This window comes from Equus caballus, chromosome X (assembly GCF_041296265.1).
Source record: "Equus caballus isolate H_3958 breed thoroughbred chromosome X, TB-T2T, whole genome shotgun sequence".
NCBI classification, from domain to species: Eukaryota; Metazoa; Chordata; class Mammalia; order Perissodactyla; family Equidae; genus Equus; species Equus caballus.
In genome coordinates this window covers 72945560-72968492 of record NC_091715.1, presented here as the reverse complement: position 1 = coordinate 72968492, position 22933 = coordinate 72945560, and the positions used below count along the sequence as shown (strand labels likewise).

At 37.8% G+C, this 22933-nt stretch overlaps 1 protein-coding gene across 3 annotated transcripts in view; it reads left to right on the top strand.

The window, feature by feature from the left end:
* Nucleotides 1–22933, top strand: part of LOC100072641 (fibronectin type III domain containing protein 3C1) — a 61176-nt gene that overhangs the window by 16988 nt on the left and 21255 nt on the right. For all 3 annotated transcript variants that reach the window (XM_023633494.2, XM_023633495.2, XM_023633492.2), the window contains 16 exons: nucleotides 415–491; nucleotides 1811–2087; nucleotides 2700–3713; nucleotides 10676–10728; nucleotides 11065–11207; nucleotides 13047–13106; nucleotides 13466–13604; nucleotides 14136–14189; nucleotides 14304–14425; nucleotides 14506–14680; nucleotides 15414–15500; nucleotides 15736–15874; nucleotides 16492–16560; nucleotides 16985–17103; nucleotides 22007–22112; nucleotides 22802–22908. In XM_023633494.2, coding sequence (XP_023489262.1) covers nucleotides 415–491; nucleotides 1811–2087; nucleotides 2700–3713; nucleotides 10676–10728; nucleotides 11065–11207; nucleotides 13047–13106; nucleotides 13466–13604; nucleotides 14136–14189; nucleotides 14304–14425; nucleotides 14506–14680; nucleotides 15414–15500; nucleotides 15736–15874; nucleotides 16492–16560; nucleotides 16985–17103; nucleotides 22007–22112; nucleotides 22802–22908 — 2741 coding nt within the window. The remainder of the gene's footprint in view (nucleotides 1–414; nucleotides 492–1810; nucleotides 2088–2699; nucleotides 3714–10675; nucleotides 10729–11064; nucleotides 11208–13046; nucleotides 13107–13465; nucleotides 13605–14135; nucleotides 14190–14303; nucleotides 14426–14505; nucleotides 14681–15413; nucleotides 15501–15735; nucleotides 15875–16491; nucleotides 16561–16984; nucleotides 17104–22006; nucleotides 22113–22801; nucleotides 22909–22933) is intronic.

Sequence of the window (22933 nt, the reverse complement as noted above, 5' to 3'; positions counted from 1 at the left end):
AATGAAAATTGATTTAACTTTCATTATGTAACCTCACTGTAAGAAATATATTTTATGGTACAGAGTAAAATTTCTATCACTCAGTATATAACTATGATAAGTGAAAAAGAATGGGTAAGTAAAAGTACAATTATACTGAAAGGCTGTAGTTCATTTTTATTAGCAGTTAGAATTTGTTGACACTTTTATAATATAAATGTACCCAATCTCCATTATGTGCTTTGGTTATTTTCCATCTGTTGTGCTGAATTTGCATTGATTCATCTACATTCTTACCTAGTCTCCTTTGCAAGTAAACACTTTCAAAATGGCTGGCTACTGTTAATAAAGCTTAGAGATGATTTTCACTGTGCAAAGTTAAATAAACTTAGTTTAAAGTTATTAAAGAATTTACTAATTATAATTCTCTTTTAGGACCCGCTGATGTACCTCTGATGTCACCAAGTGGTACTTTGCCACCAATATATCTTCCTCCTGGTTACATGTCTCAGGTAGACTACTGTGGTTTTATTTGGTGTTTAGCACTAAATCATCATTTAACAGCTTTCATTATGTCTATATGTTAAGGGAACTTCTGGAATACTATTTATTCATTTTGTTATCATCATTGCTAAAAAGCAATTGCAGTGATGTTGAACAAAACCACCCTTAGATTGCCTTGTAAATAATGCCTTATTCATCTAATGAATTCCTATCTCTCCATATTGATTAATCGTGCTTTGTTTTTCGTTTCTGAGCACTTTAACCAATCTTAATTATCTATTACAATTGCTACAGTAATGGCTTCTGATAGTGTGTGGACTTAGGTCCCTAAAATTACTAAGTATTTTCAATTCACTAGTATTTCATTCTCAATTGCCAGACTACAGATGTACTTTTAAAAAATTCCTCAAATATTTATCAAGCACCTAATATAGGCAGGGAGATATGGTTCCTATAGAAGTTAAGATATTCCATGGTCTCAGAAATTTTGTAATTGAGAATATGTCTTTTTCTGTTGCACAGCTGCCGAGATCAAGAACACACCAAATAAGTTGATATAATATGGTTTGATTCTCAACGGAATTATCTATTTGAGCAATATCTAACAAAAATACAAATGCATATACCTTTCCACCCAACGATTGCACTTTGGGGAATTTATCCTACAGATGTATTTTCACAAATCTGGAATAATAAATGTACAAGATTATTCATTATGATGTTGTTTGTAATCACAAAAGGCTGGAAACAACCTCTTGCTTGTTAACGGGGGACTGTGTAGTATATTGACACAGTGGAGCACTGTGCAGCTGTGCAAAATAAAATAGGGAAGCTGTATGTACTGATATAGAAAGGTCTTCGAGATATATTGCTAAGTATGAAAAGCAAGGTACAGAATAGTACAAATAATGCTACCTTTTATGTAATAAAAAGGAGGAAAAATAAGAATTTGTATCCTTATTTGCTTGTATACATAAAGAAATTCTGGAAGGAGTCATAAGAAACTAAGAACAGTAGTTATCTACTGGGGGCATCTAGCAGAAAAGGGTTAGAAGGGAAACTGTTCATGTGTATTTTTTATACTTTATGGTTTTGAATTATGTCAATATATTATCTATTGTCAAAAATTACCTTTTTGAAAACTATACATGTGGGAAAAAGGAAGAATTACCTTGCCTCCTGTTTGACGTAGTTTCACTTGACTGTTGGTTTTTGATCCTTTAGGTTTTCTAAATTAAGAGCACGGGATGTAAATCAAAAACTTAGTAGGAAAAATGCTGATTTTATGGATTCTAATATGTTTATATGATCCTGTCTTCTGTCTTAGGTGGTGGAAGAGAATGGGATTCGCAAAATTATCGTTGTGCCTCAGACAGTAGACTATCACAGGACCATGCCTCCTCCTATACAAAATGTATCACACTTCATTGCACCACCCTCTTCTCTGTATCCACAAGCCCCTCAGCTGATGTATCCCCCAGCTCAAAGGGAATTTCCACCACCTTACATCCAAGAGCCTGTGCCACAGCAGCTGCCACCACCACCACTGCCACCCCCACCCCCATTGCCACCACCAGCAACATTTGTATACCACGAGCAAAATGGTAATATGTAATTTTCTTAAAAAGGAACTATTTTGAGTTTCTTAAAAGTAACAGCTTTGGGCAATTATTAAAGTGAAAAAAGTAGAAGATAGTAACATTTCCATGAATGATTGCATTTCACGCATGTATATTAGGATTGATGACAGTAAGTACTGGCTTGTGTCTCAGGCAAAATGCTCATAAACAGAATTTTCTATAAATTTTTTATACTTTGATATAGCATGTGATTTATTATATTTACTTTTATTTATTGGGTCTATAAAATCATATTAGAAAAAATAAAAATGTTTTGATTATTAATGCTATACAGTGGGAATATAAAAGATACTAATGGGTCAACATTACAGTCACCTTAGGACCTTAAAATTTTGAAGTGGAGTTATTCTCTAGGAAAACATTATCTGTATTTGCTCACATTTTTCTTTCTATATGTATCAGTGCATTATAAAAATATGCACACACACACCCCTCTAATATCTATATTAAAGGAAAAATTTTAAAAGTAAAGCGTGGCTTATCAGTGCTTTTTTGTTGGTTTGAAAAAAAGATTTCAAAGACTTTGAGATATGTAATTATTATAAATATTAAATAGTATTTCATTGTCTCTTTTAGAAACCTATTCTCATGGAAGAGCAAATTATAACCAACTTGATAAAAGGGCTGATAAAATGGGAGAATATAGGAAGGAAAAAAAGAGAGAATGCCAAGTTGATGGACACAAGAATAGCTATATGGTTAACAACACCTCTTTGCTTGTGAACAAAACTAATGATTTTTCCAGTATTCCTGGTATTCCCAGCACTTACACTGTGGACTATGCTCCTGGTACCTATACTGTTGACAATACTTTGAGCACCTTCACTGCAGACAATGCTCCGCACACCTACACTGGTGACAGTACTTCAAGCACCTACACTGTGGATGATACTTCAGGCGCTTACACTGTAGACAATGCTCCAAGAACCAATATTGTTGGCAATTCTTTGAGCACCTACACTGTGGACAATGTTCCATGCAGCTACACTGTTGAGAATACTTTGAGCACCTGCACTGTGAACAATACTTTGAGCACTCACACTGTGGACAGTGCTCCAAGTACCTGCACTGTGGACAGTGCTCCAGCCACCAACACTGCAAACAACACTCTGAACATTTACACTGCTCACAATACTCCCAATACTTACACTGTTGACGACCCTCCAAACACTTACATTGCTGATAATACTCCCAGCAATTCTTCCACTGACCATGCTCCTAGTACTTCCACCACAGACACTTCTCTGCCCCCTTCCACCATCGATAGTGTTCCGAGCCCTTCCAGCACTAATTATGCCCCACAGACGTCCACCTCTGACGGTACTCTCACACCATCATCTATTGATGGTACTCCAGGTTCTTCCATTTCTGATAGTGCTCCTGACACTCCCACCTCTGAAAATGCTCCCAGCATTCCTGCCACTGATAGTGCTCTTGGTACTTCCAATGCTGCCAGCACTTCCAGTGCTGCCAGTGCTCATGTTGAGACTAGTCATGGAAAGAAACAGAGTACTACAGGAAGCCGAGACATTAAGCAGAAACCAGATGGAAAACAAAGCAAGAGCCCATCATCAAATGCTGCAGAAAAAGGTAAGGTCAAGAGTTTGGTTTTGTTACCAATCAATAAACATCCTAATATTTAGGAATTTTAGTAAATTTTAAATACTTAGGTGCCATTTTCTGCTTCCATTTCCTCTTGGCTTCTTTGTATCCCTCCTTCTAAATTCTTAAGGAAACCACAATTAAGCTGCCTTTTTTTATTATTATTAATGTTATGATAGATTACAACCTTGTGAGATTTCAGTTGTACATTATTGTTAGTCATGTTGTGGGTACACCACTTCCCCCTTTGTGCCCTCCCCCCACCCCCCCTTTTCCCTGGTAACCACCGATCAGATCTCCTTGTCAATATATTAACTTCCACCTATGAGTGGAGTCATATAGAGTTCGTCTTTCTCTGACTGGCTTATTTCGCTTAACATAATACCCTCGAGGTCCATCCACGTTGCTGCGAATGGGCCAATTTTGTCTTTTTTTATGGCTGAGTAGTATTCCATTGTGTATATATACCACATCTTCTTTATCCAATCATCAGTTTCTGGGCATGTAGGTTGGTTCCACGTCTTGGCTATTGTAAATAATGCTGCGATGAACATAGGGGTGCAAGGGACTCTTGGGATTTCTGATTTCAGGTTCTTAGGATAGATACCCAGTAATGGGATGGCTGGGTCATAGGGTATTTCTATTTTTAACTTTTTGAGAAATCTCCATACTGTTTTCCATAGTGGCTGTACCAGTTTGCAGTCCCACCAACAGTGTATGAGGGTTCTTTTTCTCCACAACCTCTCCAACATTTGTCGTTCTTGGTTTTGGATGTTTTTGCCAATCTAACGGGTGTAAGGTGATATCTTACTGTAGTTTTGATTTGCATTTCCCTGATGATTAGCGATGATGAACATCTTTTCATGTGTCTATTGGCCATATTCATATCTTCTTTTGAGAAATGTCTGTTCATGTCCTCTGCCCATTTTTTGATCAGGTTGTTTGTTTTTTTGTTGTTAAGCAGTGTGAGTTCTTTGTATATTATGGAGATTAACCCTTTGTCGGATAAGTGGCTTGTAAATATTTTTTCCCAATTAGTGAGCTGTTTTTTTGTTTCAATCCAGTTTTCCCTTGCCTTGAAGAAGCTCTTTAGTCTGATGAAGTCCCATTTGTTTATTCTTTCTATTGTTTCCCTCATCTGAGGAGTTATAGTGTCCAAAAAGATTCTTTTGAAACTGATGTCAAAGAGTGTACTGCCTATATTCTCTTCCAGAAGACTTATTGTTTCAGGCCTAATCTTTAGGTCTTTGATCCATTTTGAGTTTATTTTGGTGTGTGGTGAAAAAGAATGGTCAATTTTCAATCTTTTGCATGTGGCTGTCCAGTTTTCCCAGCACCATTTGTTGAAGAGACTTTCTTTTCTCCATTGTAGGCCCTCTGCTCCTTTGTTGAAGATTAGCTGTCCATAGATGTGTGGTTTTATCTCTGGGCTTTCAATTCTGTTCCATTGATCTGTGGACCTGTTTTTGTACCAGTACCATGCTGTTTTGATCACTGTAGCTTTGTAGTATGTTTTGAAATTGGGGATTGTGATTCCGCCAGCTTTGTTTTTCTTGCTCAGGATTGCTTTAGCAATTCGCGGTCTTTTGTTGCCCCATATGAATTTTAGGATTCTTTGTTCAATTTCTGAGAAGAATGTTCTTGGGATTCTGATTGGGATAGCATTGAGTCTGTAGATTGCTTTAGGTAGTATGGACATTTTAACTATGTTTATTCTTCCAATCCATGTGCATGGAATGTCTTTCCATCTCTTTATGTCGTCGTCAATTTCTTTCAAGAAAGTCTTGTAGTTTTCATTGTATAGATCCTTCACTTCCTTGGTTAAGTTAATCCCAAGGTATTTTATTCTTTTCGTTGCGATTGTGAATGGGATTGAGTTCTTGAGTTCTTTTTCTGTTAGTTCATTGTTAGTGTATAGAAATGCTACTGATTTATGTATGTTGATTTTATACCCTGCTACTTTGCTGTAGTTGTTGATTATTTCTAATAGTTTTTCTATGGATTCTTTGGGGTTTTCTATATATAAGATCACGTCATCTGCAAACAGCGAGAGTTTTACTTCTTCGTTACCTATTTGGATTCCTTTTATTTCTTTTTCCTGCCGAATTGCTCTGGCCAACACCTCCAGTACTATGTTGAATAGGAGTGGTGAAAGTGGGCACCCTTGTCTTGTTCCTGTCCTCAGAGGGATGGCTTTCAGTTTTTGTCCATTGAGTATGATGTTGGCTGTGGGTCTGTCATATATGGCCTTTATTATGTTGAGGTACTTTCCTTCTATACCCATTTTATTGAGGGTTTTTATCATAAATGGGTGTTGGATCTTGTCAAATGCTTTCTCTGCATCTATTGAGATGATCATGTGGTTTTTGTTTTTCATTTTGTTGATGTAGTGTATCACGTTGATTGACTTGCGGATGTTGAACCATCCCTGTGTCCCTGGTATAAATCCCACTTGATCATGGTGTATAATCTTTTTGATGTATTGCTGTATTCGGTTTGCCAGAATTTTGTTGAGGATTTTTGCATCTATGTTCATCAGTGATATCGGCCTGTAGTTCTCCTTCTTTGTGTTGTCCTTGTCAGGTTTGGGGATCAGAGTGATGTTGGCTTCATAGAATGTGTTAGGGAGTACTCCATCTTCCTCAATTTTCTGGAATAGTTTGAGAAGAATAGGTATTAAGTCTTCTTTGAATGTTTGGTAGAATTCTCCAGAGAAGCCGTCTGGTCCTGGACTCTTATTTTTGGGGAGGTTTTTGATTACTGTTTCTATTTCCTTACTTGTGATTGGCCTATTCAGATTCTCCATTTCTTCCTGATTCAGTTTGGGGAGGTTGTAGGAGTCTAGGAATTTGTCCATTTCTTCCAGGTTGTTCAATTTGTTTGGCATATAGTTTTTCATAGTATTCTCTTATGATCCCTTGTATTTCATTGGTATCTGTTGTGATTTCTCCTCTCTCATTCCTAATTTTATTTATTTGCGATTTCTCTCTTCTTTTCTTGGTGAGTCTGGCTAAAGGTTTGTCGATTTTGTTAATTTTTTTGAAGAACCAACTCTTCGTTTCATTGATCCTTTCTATTGCCTTTTTTGTTTCAATATCGTTTATTTCTGCTCTTATTTTTATTATTTCCCTCCTTCTACTGACTCTGGGCTTTGTTTGTTCTTCTTTTTCTAGTTCTGTTAGGTGTCGTTTGAGGTTGCTTATGTGAGCTTTTTCTTGTTTAGTAAGGTGAGCCTGTATTGCGATGAATTTCCCTCTTAGGACTGCTCTTGCTGCATCCCAAATGATTTGGTATGTCGTGTTCTCATTTTCATTTGTCTCCAGATAATATTTGATTTCTTCTTTAATTTCTTCAATGATCCATTGTTTGTTCAGAAGCGTGTTGTTTAGTCTCCACATTTTTGCACCTTTCTCTGCTTTTTTCTTGTAGTTGATTTCTAGTTTCATAGCATTATGATCAGAAAAGATGCTTGATGTTATTTCAACTCTTGTATTTATTGATGTTTGCTTTGTTTCCCAAAATATGGTCAATCCTTGAGAAAGTTCCATGTGCACTTGAGAAGAATGTGTAACCTGCTGTTTTTGGATGAAGTGTTCTATATGTATCTATTAAGTCCATCTGGTCTAATTTTTCATTTAATTCTATTATTTCCTTGTTGATTTTCTGTCTGGATGTTCTGTCCATTGGTGTTAATGGTGTGTTGAGGACCCCTACTATTATTGTATTGTTGTTGATGTCTTCTTTTAGTTCTATTAAGAGTTGCTTTACAAATTTTGGTGCTCCTGTGTTGGGTGCGTATATATTTATAAGTGTTATGTCTTCTTGGTGGAGAGTCCCTTTTATCATTATATACTGTCCCTCTTTGTCTTTCTTTATCTGTTTTGCTTTGAAGTCTACCTTGTCTGATATTAGTATAGCGACACCTGCTTTCTTTTGTTCATTATTAGCTTGGAGTATTGTTCTCCATCCCTTCACTCTGAGTCTGTGTTTGTCTTTAGGGCTGAGGTGTGTTTCCTGGAGGCAGCATATTGTTGGGTCTTGTTCTTTGATCCATCCTGCCACTCTGTGTCTTTTGATTGAAGAGTTCAATCCATTTACATTTAGAATGATTATTGAGATGTGGGGGCCTACCACTACCATTTTGTGTCTTGTTTTCCGGTTTTCTTCAGTTTCCTTTGTTTCTCGTCCCATGGTTTAATCTGTTCTGATGAAGAGCTGCTACTCTCTGTTGTTGTCCTTCTACTTATCTCCTCTGCTCTTGGTTTTGTAGCCCCTTTCCTTTTTTTGATTTTTCAGGAATGAGGGTTTTCCTGAGGATTTCCTGAAGAGGAGGTTTTGTGGCAATGAACTCCCTTAATTTTTGTTTATCTGGGAAAGTTTTTATTTCACCATTGTATTTGAAGGATATTTTCGCTGGGTAGAGAATTCTCGGCTGTAGGTTTTTGTCCTTCAGATTTTTGAATATATCATTCCACTCTCTTCTAGCCTGTAAAGTTTCTGCTGAGAAATCTGCTGATAGCCTGAGGGGGGTTCCTTTGTAGGTTAGTTTCTTTTGCCTGGCTGTCCTTAGTATTTTCTCCTTGTCGTTGACTTTTGCTAGCTTCACTACTATATGCCGTGGGGTTGGTCTTCTTGCATTGATAAAGTTTGGAGATCTGTTGGCTTCTGTCACCTGAAGATCCATCTCTCTCACCAGATTTGGGAAGTTCTCAGCCATTATTTCTTTGAATAGGCTTTCTGCCCCTTTCTCCTTCTCTTCTCCCTCTGGTATACCTATAATCCTTACGTTGCATCTCCTAATTGTGTCTGATAATTCTCGGAGAGTTTCTTCATTTCTTTTTAGTCTTACTTCTCTCTTCTCCTCTGCCTGCAGCATTTCTATATTCCCATCTTCCAAATTGCTAATTCTTTCCTCCATATTATTGGCCCTACTGTTCAGTGCATCTAGATTTTTCTTAATCTCCTCTATTGTGTTCTTCATTTCCAGTATTTCTGTTTGGTTCTTCTTTATCGTATCAAACTCTTTTGTGACATAGCTCCTGAACTCGTTGAGTTGTCTATCTGAATTCTCTCTTAACTCCTTGAGTATTTTAATGATGGCTGTTTTGAAGTCATCATCATTTAGGTTATATATCTCATTTTCTTTGGGATTGTTTTCTGTGTATTTGTTATTTTCCTTCTGTTCTGGAGATTTAATGTATTTTTTCATATTGCTTGATGTTGTAGATTTGTGCCTCCACATAGAGATAGAGTTTAGTTGCTCCTTCCACTTGTTTCTGTTGCTGTGGTGGGGGAGCAGCTGTTTATACTGCACCAACCAGGAACCCTATCTGCAGTTGCTAACTGGGCCTGGGCCCCTCCTTGTAGCCACAGTGGTCCTTTGGATTCCCTCTTCTGCCATGGGGGCCGTCACGGGGGGGCTTCAGGCTGCTGGTGCCTACTGTTGCAGCCCACCTGGATGTGCTCCCTCCTTGGGGTCTGCAATGGTGTTATGGGCTTTTCCAGCGGCCAGGTGTAGGATCACTTATATTTGCCGCTCTGTCACTGTTGGCACCCACAAAATCTCACTTGTCCACTATGGGCCGCAGCAGAGCTATTGGCATCTTCTACAGTCTGTGGTTAGCTCACCTAGCTATGCTACTTTTGTCCCGGGGTCTTCCAGCCTTGTGGCTGCTGGATGGGTGCTCTCTACTAGTGCTGTGCAGAGGCTTTCCCTGAGGCTGCTGTGAGCCTGTAGGGTTTCCCCCTAGGCTACGGAGCTGGGTCGCTGGAACTCCACCCAGCCCCAGTCCTGTTCCCCAGGAACTCAGGGAGCCCTTTGCCCTGTCTGGGGGATAGGCGGAGATCCTGATTTCAGTGGTAGCTGGTCAGCTGCTGCCCTGCCTGATATTCTCCTCTCCGGGACCCTCCCGGTGTTGTGGATGCTGGGTGTAGCCCCTCCACTAATGGCAGTCAGAGAGGTTGTCTGCTGCCCGGGCAGAGCTCTGGAGCTTCCCCTCCGGGGCGCAGAGCCAGCCTCTGGAGCTTCACCCAGCCCCAGTCCTCTCTGAGATCTCCGGCAATCCCTTTCCCCACTGTGCAGGCAGTGGCAGCCGGGGGGCCCGTACCCTCTGTGATTCTCTCTGGGACCCTCCGGGCGCCATGAACACTAGGCGGGATCTCCCCGCCAATGGCGGGGCGAAACTCTCCCCGCGGGCTCAGATGTGTAACTCTAGAGTTTCCCTCTGCATTTAGGAGTAATTGCGGGGGGTTTAGGTAGGGTTCTGGTCACCTGTTTCCACCATCGCTCCTCTGGTGTGTGCTCGCTCCTGCCCTGGTTGTGTGTTGATCTTCTGGGGGCGTCCGTTGGAAGAAAGCCGCTTGCAGGTACTAGGCTGTTCGGTCAGGGTCGGAGAGTTTTCACTTATCTCCACATCCTCCCGGAGGGAAGTCCATCCGCCTTCCGATGTATAGTCACGTGGGTCTCTCAGACGTCCTGAGATGCTATCTGGATACCCTTTGTTAAGCGATGAGTGTCCAAATAATTGTAGACTCGAAGGGGGAGAGACAAAGAGGACTACTCACGGTGCCATCTTGGATCCTCCTCCTTAAGCTGCCTTTTTAAATCATGCACCATCCTCATGCAAAATGTGTCAGGTATCTTATATGCACACCACATAATTTTTTCTACCTGCCTGCCAGTGAAACATTGCAAATTACTCTACAGTCCTAACTAGTTCACATGATTTTATTTAAGTTGGGAGGTTTTGTTTGTCTTTTTTTAGAGGTTGTTTAATAGTACGCACTTTAGACTGCTCTCTTCTTTTAAAACTTTTAATGTAAATTGCTGCTAGGTGTTTAGTAGATCTCTTGGTGATGATGTATTTTTAATTGAATAACAGATATCTAACTTCTTTCTCTTGTTTTTGCCAATGTAATATCTTGTTTGGGGGTGGTTTTTTTACTTTTAGAATGCAGAACAGAACATGGAAGATCGTGCTGTCTCAGCATTGAGAAACCTGTAGTAAGTAACTGAAGTGAATGTTTAAGTATTCTTTTTAATTTACTTTGTCACTCTAAAACATGCAAATTCCCTGATATTTTTCTCTAGTATAGTTTAATTTGAATCCTTTACCTAATTAAAATTTCATAATCTCCTTTAGCTATTCAATACATAAATATCCAGTGTGGCTTTGTTAAAGATAGTATTAATGGCTCATTGTTTAATCACAGTATTTAAGCACCTAATATGAGGAGAACAATATACTTAGCATAAAACAAGACTTAGGGAAAGATTATATCATAAATTACAGATTATCATCTTTAAGTGGCCTGCTTGAATTTTTGTTATTTATTTTAGGTTTCTGATATTCAATCAAGATCTGCTGTTATTTCATGGAAACTGCATGGTTCTGAGAAATGTGACCATATTAAATCTCCTGTAGTATTTGAATTGGAAATATCTCACAGCAGTAAAAATGGAAAATATAAAAACGTGTATACGTAAGTCTCTTTTTATTTAATCATCTGTCATTTCTCATAATTCAATTAAAATATGCTATCTAAACATGTAGACCTCAACTTATACCTAGGCTGAGTTCTAAAATTTTTGTGCAATTTTTCCCAAGCTTTGAATGCAATTTTCTACAGAAATCATTTTATAAATGGTGGTAGGTTGTAGGGTCAGTCCTTGGAAATTCACTGAATCATAAATCATGCACCACATAATGATGGTTTCTGTCAATTACAGACCGCATACATGACAGTGGTCCCATAAGATTAGTGCCATAAAGCCTAGGTGTGTAGTAGGCTATACCACCTAGGTTTGTGTAAGTACACTCTGTGATGTTCGCACAACGATGAAATTACCTAACTATGTATTTCTCAGAACATATTCTCATCGTTAAGCGATGCATGGCTATGTTAGAGCTGAGGGGGACCTTTAATATCAATTGGTCCATTCTTTTCAGTTTACACCTTTCCTATTTGACAAGTTTAGACTCGGGGGGAAAAAGATTCCCTCTAATTCTCCTTTCTTTTTTTTCACTTAGGTCATTTTAGGGAAAAACGAAGTTTCACATGATGGTAGGCCTTTGGGTACACAGGAAAGGTATTTACATTGCACTGGGAATTTAAGACTTGGGCTCTCCTGGGCATTTCATTACCGGAGCTAGTTGTAGGTGGAGCTGTGATAGTAGCAGGATGAGCTCAGGAATGTGCTCAGAAGATAGGACCAGGACTAGGGAGGATACAATGGAGGACACAGCAAGAACATACTCAACTACTCCCAACAAACAGTTTCTCGAGTAAATAGGGACATGCAATCTGAAAGAGAGCAAACTGAGAGAGGCAGAGTGGAAAGGACATTCCAAGAGGGGAAGAAAGAGAAATTCATTTGCTCACCAAACAACTAGGCAAGATACAAATCAGAGATCTGGAGCTGTCTGTACAGCACTTTAAAAATCCTAGCACATCTTAAACTTTGGTTGCTAGAATTTGTCATCTTTATTCAGAGACTCAACGTGAAAATCTGAATGTAATTAGTTATTATCTAAAGTTTTATTGCTTTTATAATTAGTAGCTAGAAATTTTAAATTTTAGAATTGCAATACACAATCTGTATTGGGTAGAGGGATGGGGAGATGTAAAATGCGATGAAAAACTTTTTATAAAATTGTCTTGCATGAATTTACATGGTGGCGTATGTATTTCACAAAAGTCAATTTAAAATATAAACAATTCTTGCGTATACCTCTAATCACTCTACAATCTTGAGTACTCTTTGCTTAGAAGTATAAGCCTTCGCTTAGAATTAACAATCTTTTAGCTCTTTCAAAGACTATTTCAGGGTTTAGAGCCTGAAGGAGCTCTTTGAGGTGATGGATTACACCTAGGAACTTATGACTGTTTGCTCAGGAAGACATAGGCGTGTGGGAGCACAGCCACTCTATCCACTGTAGCAGATAGGTGCCCACCTCAGAAAGATTGCTACACGTGACTGAACGAATAAACTGCATAATGCATGGTGTCTTTGAGGCTTTTCATATCAACACTATTTAAAATAAGCTAGTTAAAGACAAATCTGTATTATTACAGTATGAACAAGTTGCAGTGGTAAAATGATAAAATTTCATTTCTTAAAGCTATATTAGTTTGGCATGCCAATGAATAATTTTGAATAATTAATATCACTTTTTTGCATTTATATAAAATGGATTAAAGTTATCTAAACTTCAAGGAAAATTGTCTTCTTTGTTTATCAGTTGAATATATAAGATAAGGACTGTTACTTAGCTTTTAAGTATGTGTGAGATCCATTATAAACAAAGGTTATCTTCACAGTGGTGATGAAGTTACATTTACTCTACTTGATCTACAGCCATCCATGGCCTATTTTGTAAGGTAAGAACTCCATTCTACGCAACCTCGCCCCACGCTGTAGCCAGCCAGACTCCCCAGTCTGTATCAGTTCACTACTTATGATTCCTGCAGTCAGCCTTGCTACTTGCCAGCAGAGTGGCCTTTCCCTCAAGCTTCAAAACAAGCCCCTCCAATTCCAGCAATTACTTCACTTTTATTCATTTAGAACAGGTGAGAGGGTGATTTGGGAGCCGTCATCTGCAAGGATACGGCTTTACTCTATTAGAAAATGTTTTATAATTAGCTTCTAAGAAATGTATCTGGAAACTCATGTATGCAATTTAGTACATATGTTAGGATAAATATTTGAAAGCTTACAACAAGTGTCATTACATTTTTAGAATTACAAGCGTAAGAGGCTCAACACACAGAATTGTGTCTGAAGTGGTTAGCTTCGCAACTCCAGGTTGCAAACCAGACCCTCCACTTGCACCCAAACTGATTAACCGATCCAAGAGCAGCCTGAATTTACAGTGGAAGGTAAGGCTTTTACTGCCAAAAGCTCCTTAACATGTTTTTTTTTTATTTAAAAACATTCTTTCTACTTTGTTCTGAATTTTAAATATGAAATTATGCATGCCTCATTTGACCTATTTCCCTAGCACTTTTCCTTCTCTGTAATCATCTTTCTTTTCTTTCTATATCAACCATCAAGTAAATTGAGAAATGTCAATCAGAATTTCAATAATTAGCAAAACTTGGAGTGTCAATTTCTACAACCTAAATTTATTTATAATTGTAGTTCCCAATAAGTATACCTCTCAATTTACTTAAGTATTAACTTTCTTCATTGCACAAAGTTTGGAAAACACAACAAAACATAGAGTTTGGGCATGTTTAGAGACTGTAAAAAGTGAATTTTAACTTTAAAATCTGGATTGCTTCAAAAACAATGAAAGCAGATTAATTTACAGTAATTTATGTCACTTTAATCACATATAGTATATATATACACACACATATACTGTGTAAAAACAACCCATCATAATTTTATCTTTCTGATACTTTTAGGCTTCCAATGAAAATGGTTCCAAAATAAACAGCTTCCTTTTGGAATGGGATGAGGTAAGCAGTTTTATTTTTAAAAAGCATTTGTTTGTAAATTACTATTAATATTCTGATGAATTTTTGTATTTGTAGCATTTTGTAATATTCTAATATTTTGTGTCTATTATTAAGGGCAAAGGTGAAGACTTCAAAAGTTGCTATATGGGTACCATGAAACAGCACAAGCTCCTGAAACTGAATGCTTCTACAAAATATTCATTCAGATTAGCTGCCAAAAATAACTTTGGCTTGAGGTACATTGAATTACTGCAATGTTTAAAGGCCTATACTTCAATAAGAACCTGAAACTAATTTTTCCATCTTTATTTTTCAGTGATTTCAGTGAAATAGCAGTCTTTCATACATCAGGAACTACGCCTCCAACACCTTCACCTCCGAAGCTAAAAGAAGCAGGAATCTATAATATGACATTAGAATGGTGTGCCCCAACCAACACAAACCCTAATGACAGTCTTACTTATGTACTAGAAATGGAGGAAGCAGGATCCGTAAGTTTTCTTTTCATATGCTTTAATCTTCGATTTCAGTCTCAGGTACATTTTATATGCATGTTACACTGAAAAAAATTTAAATTTGATCAATTTAATTTCTATCAATTACTGTATGATTCCTGAGTCTGTGTTTTCTGGATGGGACCAATGCAGACCCACGGTTAGGCAAGCCTACACAGGGAGATCTGAAGGTACCTAAGTCTCTGCAAATTAGCTAGGAGCAGCAGTAGCCACAACAACAGAATAGAGACTCATAGAAGTGTGTTAGTTCTTCAACTTCGGGCCTATCCCACATGACCTTGCATGGTCACACAGGTCTTTTGTATACTTTTACCAGCGTAAGCCCTTTCCTCATCTCCCTGGATTCCTGATGTGGGTGGGCAAACTGCTTCATTCCATTCTGAACTTTCAAGTCTATACTGGATAGGCTAGTAAACTTAAAAAGCAGCTGTGAATTTTATGTTATGCATATTTCACCACATTTGAGATAAAGCAACTAATATTTAAAGTGTAAGTAATATGCTAAGTGCCTTCATATATATTATCTCATTACATCCCGAAAAAAAGGAGCCCTTTAAAGTAACAATTATCTCTACTTTTTTATGTAGAGAAAGTGAGGTTCAGAAAGACTAAGGTACTCGCTCAAGACCACCCAGATGGAAAATAAGTTGAAGCTGTAACTTGAGCCCAGGCCTGCCTGATTCTTAAGTTCATTGTTTTTCATTTCCAGGGATTGGGTTTTAAACCTAAATACAATGGAGAGGACCTCTCATGCACTGTAAGAAATCTTCAGAGAAGTACTACATACAAGTTCAGGGTATGTGGCTGTAATTTCTAAATTTGTATCATGTTTTTAATATATAATTATACTCTTCACTAGAGATAAAAATGAATGCCTTTTTCAGTTGAAATTAAACCTTATTTTGCATTTAGTTCTCAGAAATTTTCAGTCAAATAACTTGCTTTATAATATTATTTGCAAACTGTGCACATTTCCAAATCAGATATTTATTTCCAGCGATCAACTAAGATATTCTCTTTTACTCAAATAGATCTTTTCCTACAATATGGAAGGAAGGAGTAACCCCAGTGGAGAAGTAAAATATAGTACCTGTCCTGATAAGCCTGGATCCCCTAAAAAACCATACGCAAAGGGAAAGATCCATGCGCACAAAGTAAAAATTGGATGGGGTAAGTAATATTTTTGCATTTAAAATCCTGTCTTAATATTAACTATTGAAAAGAAATCTTCTAATTGCCCTCAGCTTTCTAAAATATTCTCTTAATCATTTTTATATGAAATGTTTCACCATATAAATGAGTTTAGTTGTAAACAACAGTTTTTTCGAGTTCTCTATAGAGTTCTCTATTGCTATCTCATTAATTCACACATGAATAAACTTCTGAACTTTATATGGGCCTTTAAAAAGTACAGTTATTCCAAGTAAGATTATATCAAATGTAGAGGCCACAATTAGAAGGACACATCAATGATAAACTGTCAACTTGACAAGAAATTATATTTATACAAATTATTTTGCCTCTTAACTGGCAAAATCAACTTTAAGGTGCATATACTTAGCATTTCAGTCTCTTCCAGAGAACTTTAAAATATTACTTAAATGTTTCATGTCCAGTATTCTAAGCATGTAACTGGGATTATGTTTTATCCTCTTTACTATTATCCCAATATTAATGTCTTATTAAGGTTAATGTTTATATTTTTTCCTCAATGAAAATTTTTAACATTCCAGTGAAACACTTTTAAGTTTATTTGATACTAATTTCAATTTTATTTCTCTTTTCAGAACCACCCAAAGACAATGGTGGGACATACATTTCAAGCTACAGTTTGGAAGTTAGTGAAAATTCAGATGGTAAGGCATCATTATTTTTTTTTAAGTTTTTATATTGAAATAATTTTAGACTTACCTAGAAGTTGCAAAAATAATCAAGAGAATTCCCCAGTATAACCACTCAGCTTCTCCTAATATTAGTATCTTACATAACGATAGTGCAATTATCCAAGCCAGGAAAATGCCTTTGGTACAATACTACTAACTAAACCTCAGAACTTACTTGGACTTCTACAGTTTTGGGTAATAAATCATGTTTAGTTACTGATCTTTTATGATTTCATGGCCAATTCTACAGGAAATATAATTATTTGACTATTGTAAATAGGTAGTTGCACCACAGTTAATTTCCAAAATGGTTATTTATTAGCATATAGATAACAGCAACCCACAAATTTATAAGCTACCTATAAATAAATTGCATAAATTTGCTTTATCCCTTCAGTGAATTTCTGGAACATAATCTACAATGGAACTACAAGGGAATTTCTATATGATCACCTGCAACCTGGTACTACATATAAACTGAGGGTCTTTTGCACTTCGCCTATAGGCCAAAGCCAGGTGAGGAAAGAGAAGGAAAAGTTTTTAAATTGAGGATTGAAATGAACTGTATCATATTACTATAGGCATACCTCAGAGATATTGTGGGTTTGGTTCCAGACCACCCCATTAAGCCAATATTGCAATAAAGTGAGTCATGAATTTTTTGGTTTCCCAGTGCATATAAAAGTTATGTTTACACTACACCATAGTCTATTAAGTGTGCAATGGCATAATGTCTAAAAATAATGTACATACCTTAATTAAAAAATACTTTATTGCTAAAAAAGGCTAACTGTCATCTGAGCCTTGAGAGAGTCATAAACTTTTTGCTGGTGGAGGGTCTTGCCTCGATGTTGATGGCTGCTGACTGATCAGGGTGGTGTTTGTGGCAGTTTCTTAAAATAAGACAACAATGAAGTTGGCCACATTGATTGACTCTTCCTTTCAAGAATGACATCTCTCTAGCATGCAATGCCATTTGATAGCATTTTACCCACAGTAGAATTCTTTCAAAATTAGAGTCAATCCTCTCAAACCCTGCCACTGCTTTATCATCTAAGTTTATGTCATATTCTAAATCCTTTGTTGTCATTTCAACAATCTTCACGGCATCTTCAGTGAACCAGGAGTACATTCTCTCTCAAGAAACCACTTTTCTTTGTTCATCCATAAGAAGCAATTCTTCATCCGTTAAAGTTTTATCATGAGATTGCAGCAATTCGGTCCCATCTTCAAGCTCCACTTCTAATCCTAGTTCTCTTGCTCTTTCCACCCCATCTGCAGTTACTTCCTCCACTGAAGTCTTGAATCCCTCAAAGTCATCCGTGAGGGTTGGAATCAACTTCTCCCAAACTCCTGTTAATGTTGATATTTTGACCTCTTCCCATGAATCACAAATTTTCTCTGCATGTTTGTGTTTTGTGTGTGTGTGTGTGTGTGTGTGTGTGTGTGTGTGTGTAGGTTTTTTTTTTTTTTATTGAGGTAACATTGACTCTGTTCTGAATTTTGGTTTTGTGGCTACCATGTGGTTTGTGTAAAAGATCTCATAGAGGAGATAGTCCTTTTTCTGTTGATGCCATCTTATCTTCATTTGCATTTGCAGGTTCCATCCTTTTCCTCTTCCCCTTCTATGCTTTTGTTGTCACAAATTATCTCTTTTGTAGTGTGAGTTTGTTACCAAATTGAAGTGTTTATAGTTATTTTTAATGCTTCCTTTGTCTTTAACCTTAATGTTATATTTAAGTGTACACTATTGTATCATGATACAGATTTGCAATTTTCTGATTCTGTCTATCTATTTATCACCTTGCTCAAAGATTTATAAACCTTTACCTTTTTGTTTCAGGTAGGAGAGCTCCTTTCAACATTTCTTGTACTGCAGGCTTAGTGGTGATGAACTCCCTCGGCTTTTGTTTGCCCGGGAATGCCTTTATTTCTCCTTCATATTTGAAAGATAGCTTGCTGGATAGAGTAATCTTGGCCCACTGTTTTTAATCTTTCAATATTTTGAATATGTCATTCCACTCTCTTATAGCCTGTAGTATTTCTACTGAAAAATTTGCTGATATCCTAATGGATATTCCTTTGTACATTGTTTTCTTTTTCTCCCTGATCTTTGACAGTTTTATTATCATGTGTCTTGGAGGAGGTCTTTTTGCATTGAGATGATTGGGTGTTCTGTTTGCTTCAAGGATTTGTACATCCAGTTCCTTCCCCAGGTTTTAGAAGTTCTCAGCTATTATTTCTTTAAATAACCTCTCTGCTCTTCTCTCTCTTTTCTTCTGGGATACCCATTACCCTTATGTTGCCCTTCCTAACGCAGTCAGATAATTCTCGTAGAATTTCTACTTTTTTTAAGTCTTGCTTCACTCTCTTCTTCTACCAGCACCATTTCTAGGTTTGTATCTTCAAGCTCACTAATTCTCTCTTTCATATGATCTCCTCTATTTCCAATACTTTCTAGTGCATTCATCCGTTCATTTATTGAGTTATTCATCTCCAGAATTTCTCTGGGTTTTTTTTATAGTTTCAGTCTCTTTGGTGAAGTATTCCTTCTGTTCATTGATTTTATTCCTAAGTTCATTGAATTGCCTTTCTGAGTTTTCTTATAGCTCATTGAGTTTCTTCATGACAGCTATTTTGAATTCTCTGTCAGTTAGCTCACAATCTTCCATGACTTTGTTTAATTTTTGTAATGCCATGATACTGTGGCTCTTTGTGATGTTTGCTGAGTTATTCCTCTGCTTGTGCATTTGTTGTAGCAAACTTGTTTTTTATTTAGGCATATCTTTGTTTTGATTCAAACTTTTCAACTGCTTAGAGATTAGAAGCCTTTCTTTTGTTTTTCAGTAGGTGGCACTATAGTGCTAGTTTTGGGTTTCTCTTACCTGAGCTGCCTCTGGCTAAGGATCTGCCAGAGGATCTGCACATTCCATACTTTACCACCTCTATTTGGGGTGTCGCTGTTACTCTTGTTTTTACCACCTGCACTTCTGGAGGTCACTGATGCCTTGCTATTGTTGGTGTCATTGCAGTCACTGGCTTTGCCATCTGGGGCAAAGGAATGGCTGACACCTCAACCACATCCAGGACCACCTGGGCTGGAAACTCTGCCACCCATGGTTGCGGACAGAGGTGGGTAGGGAGGGAGCCTGGTATGTGTGGCACCATCTCAGTTGTTGCCTGTTACCTTGTGGTCACTGGAACCACGGCAGTTGGGATGTAGGAGTCCTTTGTGCACCTCTGCTGCAGCCACCAGGCTCCAAGCCACAGCCAGAGGGCTCAGGATTACAGAGTTCCACCTTCACTGATCCTCTGCTTCCTGTGGCCAGAGGTGCCACCATGACTGCTTGGCTGGTTAGAGTCACATGTGTACCTCTGCTGCTTCCCACTTAGTTCTCTGGGGCTGGGGGCAGATGGCTCAGCCACTGTGGCCAGGGATCCAGGATCCTGGGCTCTCCATCTCCTGTTCCCCCATTTAGCCTCTTCTGTGTGTTCCAATTCACTCACCTTTGTATGTACCGATTGTGGATCTTTCCAGCATCCTGGTGTATTGTTCACTGTAACCTTTGTTGGGTTATGGATGTTTCACTTGCTGTAGATTAAAGGGGAAAGACAAAGGGATCCTCTCACACTGCCTTGATGTCTTGATTTATGGCATTATTTTATTACATTATTAGAACAACCAAGCCAAATCCTTTGAGATTTGCCCCAGACAGCATTCATCATATCATTGTTTACTTGGTTTTATATGGAATTGGGATGCTTTATAAAGCACAAATGTTCTTAACAGCGTCTAGAAAGGTGAATCCTTTCCAGAAGGTTTTCGATTTACTTTGCCCTGATCCATCAGAGGAATCACAATCTATGTCAGCTATAGCCTTACAAAATGTATTTCTGTAATAATTAGACTTTAAAGTCGAAATTATTCCTTGATCCATGGGCTGCAGAATGGATATTGTGTTGGCAGACATGAAAACAACATTGATCTTGTTAATATCCCTATCAGAGATCTTGGGTGACCAGGTGCATTGTTGAACAGTAATATTTTGAAAAGAATCTTTTTTTCTGAGCAGTTGGTCTTAACAGTGGGCTTAACATATTCAGTCAACCATGTTGTAAACAGATGTGCTGTCATCCAGGCTTTGTTGTTCCATTTATAGAGCACAGGCAGAGAAGATTTAGCATAATTCTTAAGGGCCCTGAGATTTTCAGGATGATAAATGAGCATTGGCTTCAATTTAAAGTCACCAGCAGCATTTGCCCCTAACAAGAGAGTCAGCCTGTCCTTTGAAGCTTTGACACCAGGCTTTGACTTCTCCTCTCTAGCTATGAAAGCCCTAGATCACATCTTCTTCCAATGTCAGGCTATTTTGTCTACATTGCAAATCTGTTGTTTAGTGTATCCACCTTCATTAATTATCTTAGCTGAATCTTCTGGAGAACTTTTCTGTGGCTTCTACATCAGCACTTGCTGCTTCACCTTGTGCTTTTATGTTATAGAGATAGCTTCTTTCCTGAAACCTCATGAAACAACGTCTGCTGGCTTCAGACTTTTCTTCTGCAGCTTCCTCACCTTGCTCAGCCTTCATAGGATTGAAGACAGCTAGGGCCTTGCTCTGGATTAGGCTTTGCCTTGAGGGAACGTTGTGGCTGGTTTGATCTTCTATCCAGACCACTAAAGCTTTCTCCATATCAGCAATAAGGCTGTTTTGCTTTCTTATCTTTCACGTGTTGACTGGAGTAGCACTTTTAATTTCCTTCAAGAACTTTTCCTTTGCATTCACAACTTGGTTCACTATTTGGCACAAGAGGCCTAGCTTTTGGCCTGTCTCAGCTTTTGACATGCCATCCTCACTAAGCTTAATCATTTCTAGCTTTTGATTTAAAGTGAGAGACATACGACTCTTCCTTTCACTTGAACACTCAGAGGCCATTGTAGGATTATTAATTGGCCAAATTTCAATATTGTTGTATCTCAGGGAATGGAGAGGCCTGAGGTGAGGAGGAAAGAGACAGGGAAACAGCCAGTCAGTGGAGTAGTCAGAACAAACACAGCATTTATCAGTTAAGTTCGCCATCTTATATGGGTGCAGTTTGTCTCACCCCAAAATAATTACAATATTAACATAAAACATCACTGATCCCAGATAATCATAACCAATATAATATTAAGGAAAGGGTTTGAAATATTGTGAGAATTACCAAAATGTGACACAGAGACAGGAAGTAAGCAAATGCTGTTGGAAAAATGATACCAATAGATTTGCTTGACTCAGGGTTGCCACAAAACTTCAATTTGTAAAAAATGCTATCTCTGCGAAGCACAATAAAGTGCAATAAAATGAGGTATGCCTGTAAATGTTTTACAAAACTGAACTTGAATTCAGTATAGTCATAAGGTGTTTTGTATTTCTCTTAGCCTTCAGATATATTGACTATTCAAACACCTCCTCTTTCTCCTGCATCTTGCTGTCCTCCACCTTTGAATGGTAAAGCAAAGGCCAAGGAAACCAATGTACAATGTGGTGAGGCTTCTTGTGTGACTGGAATGACTGCACCTAGATTTCCTGTTTTGTAACCTCTGATTTTATATATTTAGTGTTATCAAGTTGGAGCAAATTGTTATCTTTTACCACAAAATCAAATAGTGTTTAGAAAATTGTTTCTTACTTACTTGAAATCGCAAATTTTTTTTTTATATAATGGCTGGGCATTTTTCTTTTTAAAGATTGGCACCTAGGCTAACAACTGTTGCCAATCTTCCTTTTTTTTTTTTTTTAAGGATTGGCACCTGGGCTAACGACTGTTGCCAATCTTTTTTTTTTTTCCTGCTTTATTTCCCAACCCCCCACCCCCCTCCCCCGCCCCGTACATAGTTGTATATCTTAGTTTCAGGTCCTTCTAGTTGTGGGATGTGGGACGCCGCCTCAACGTGGCCTGACAAGTGGTGCCATGTCCGCACCCAGGATCCTAACCCTAGGCCACCACAGCGGAGCACGAGAACTTAACTGCTCAGCCACGGAGCTGGCCCAAAATCACAAATTTTTTAAATGTCTGGAAATTAAAAAGTTAATTGACACAGACTAATGTAATTTGACTTTTTTGTTACTTTATTGTGTTTTAACATAGAGTCTTCTTAAATTATTTTGTATTATTTTAAACATGCATAAAATTATTTGCAAATTTTTTTAGTTTATTTTGTATATTTTTGTAGACAATCCTCCTGATAATGGAAACTCTAAAGCACGTGCACGTGTCAAAAAGGCAAAAGGTAACCGAGATGACAAACAAGGGCGCCCTGACTCTGAAGCAAGATGCATAGTGAGTAAACTAATTCCTGAAGAAT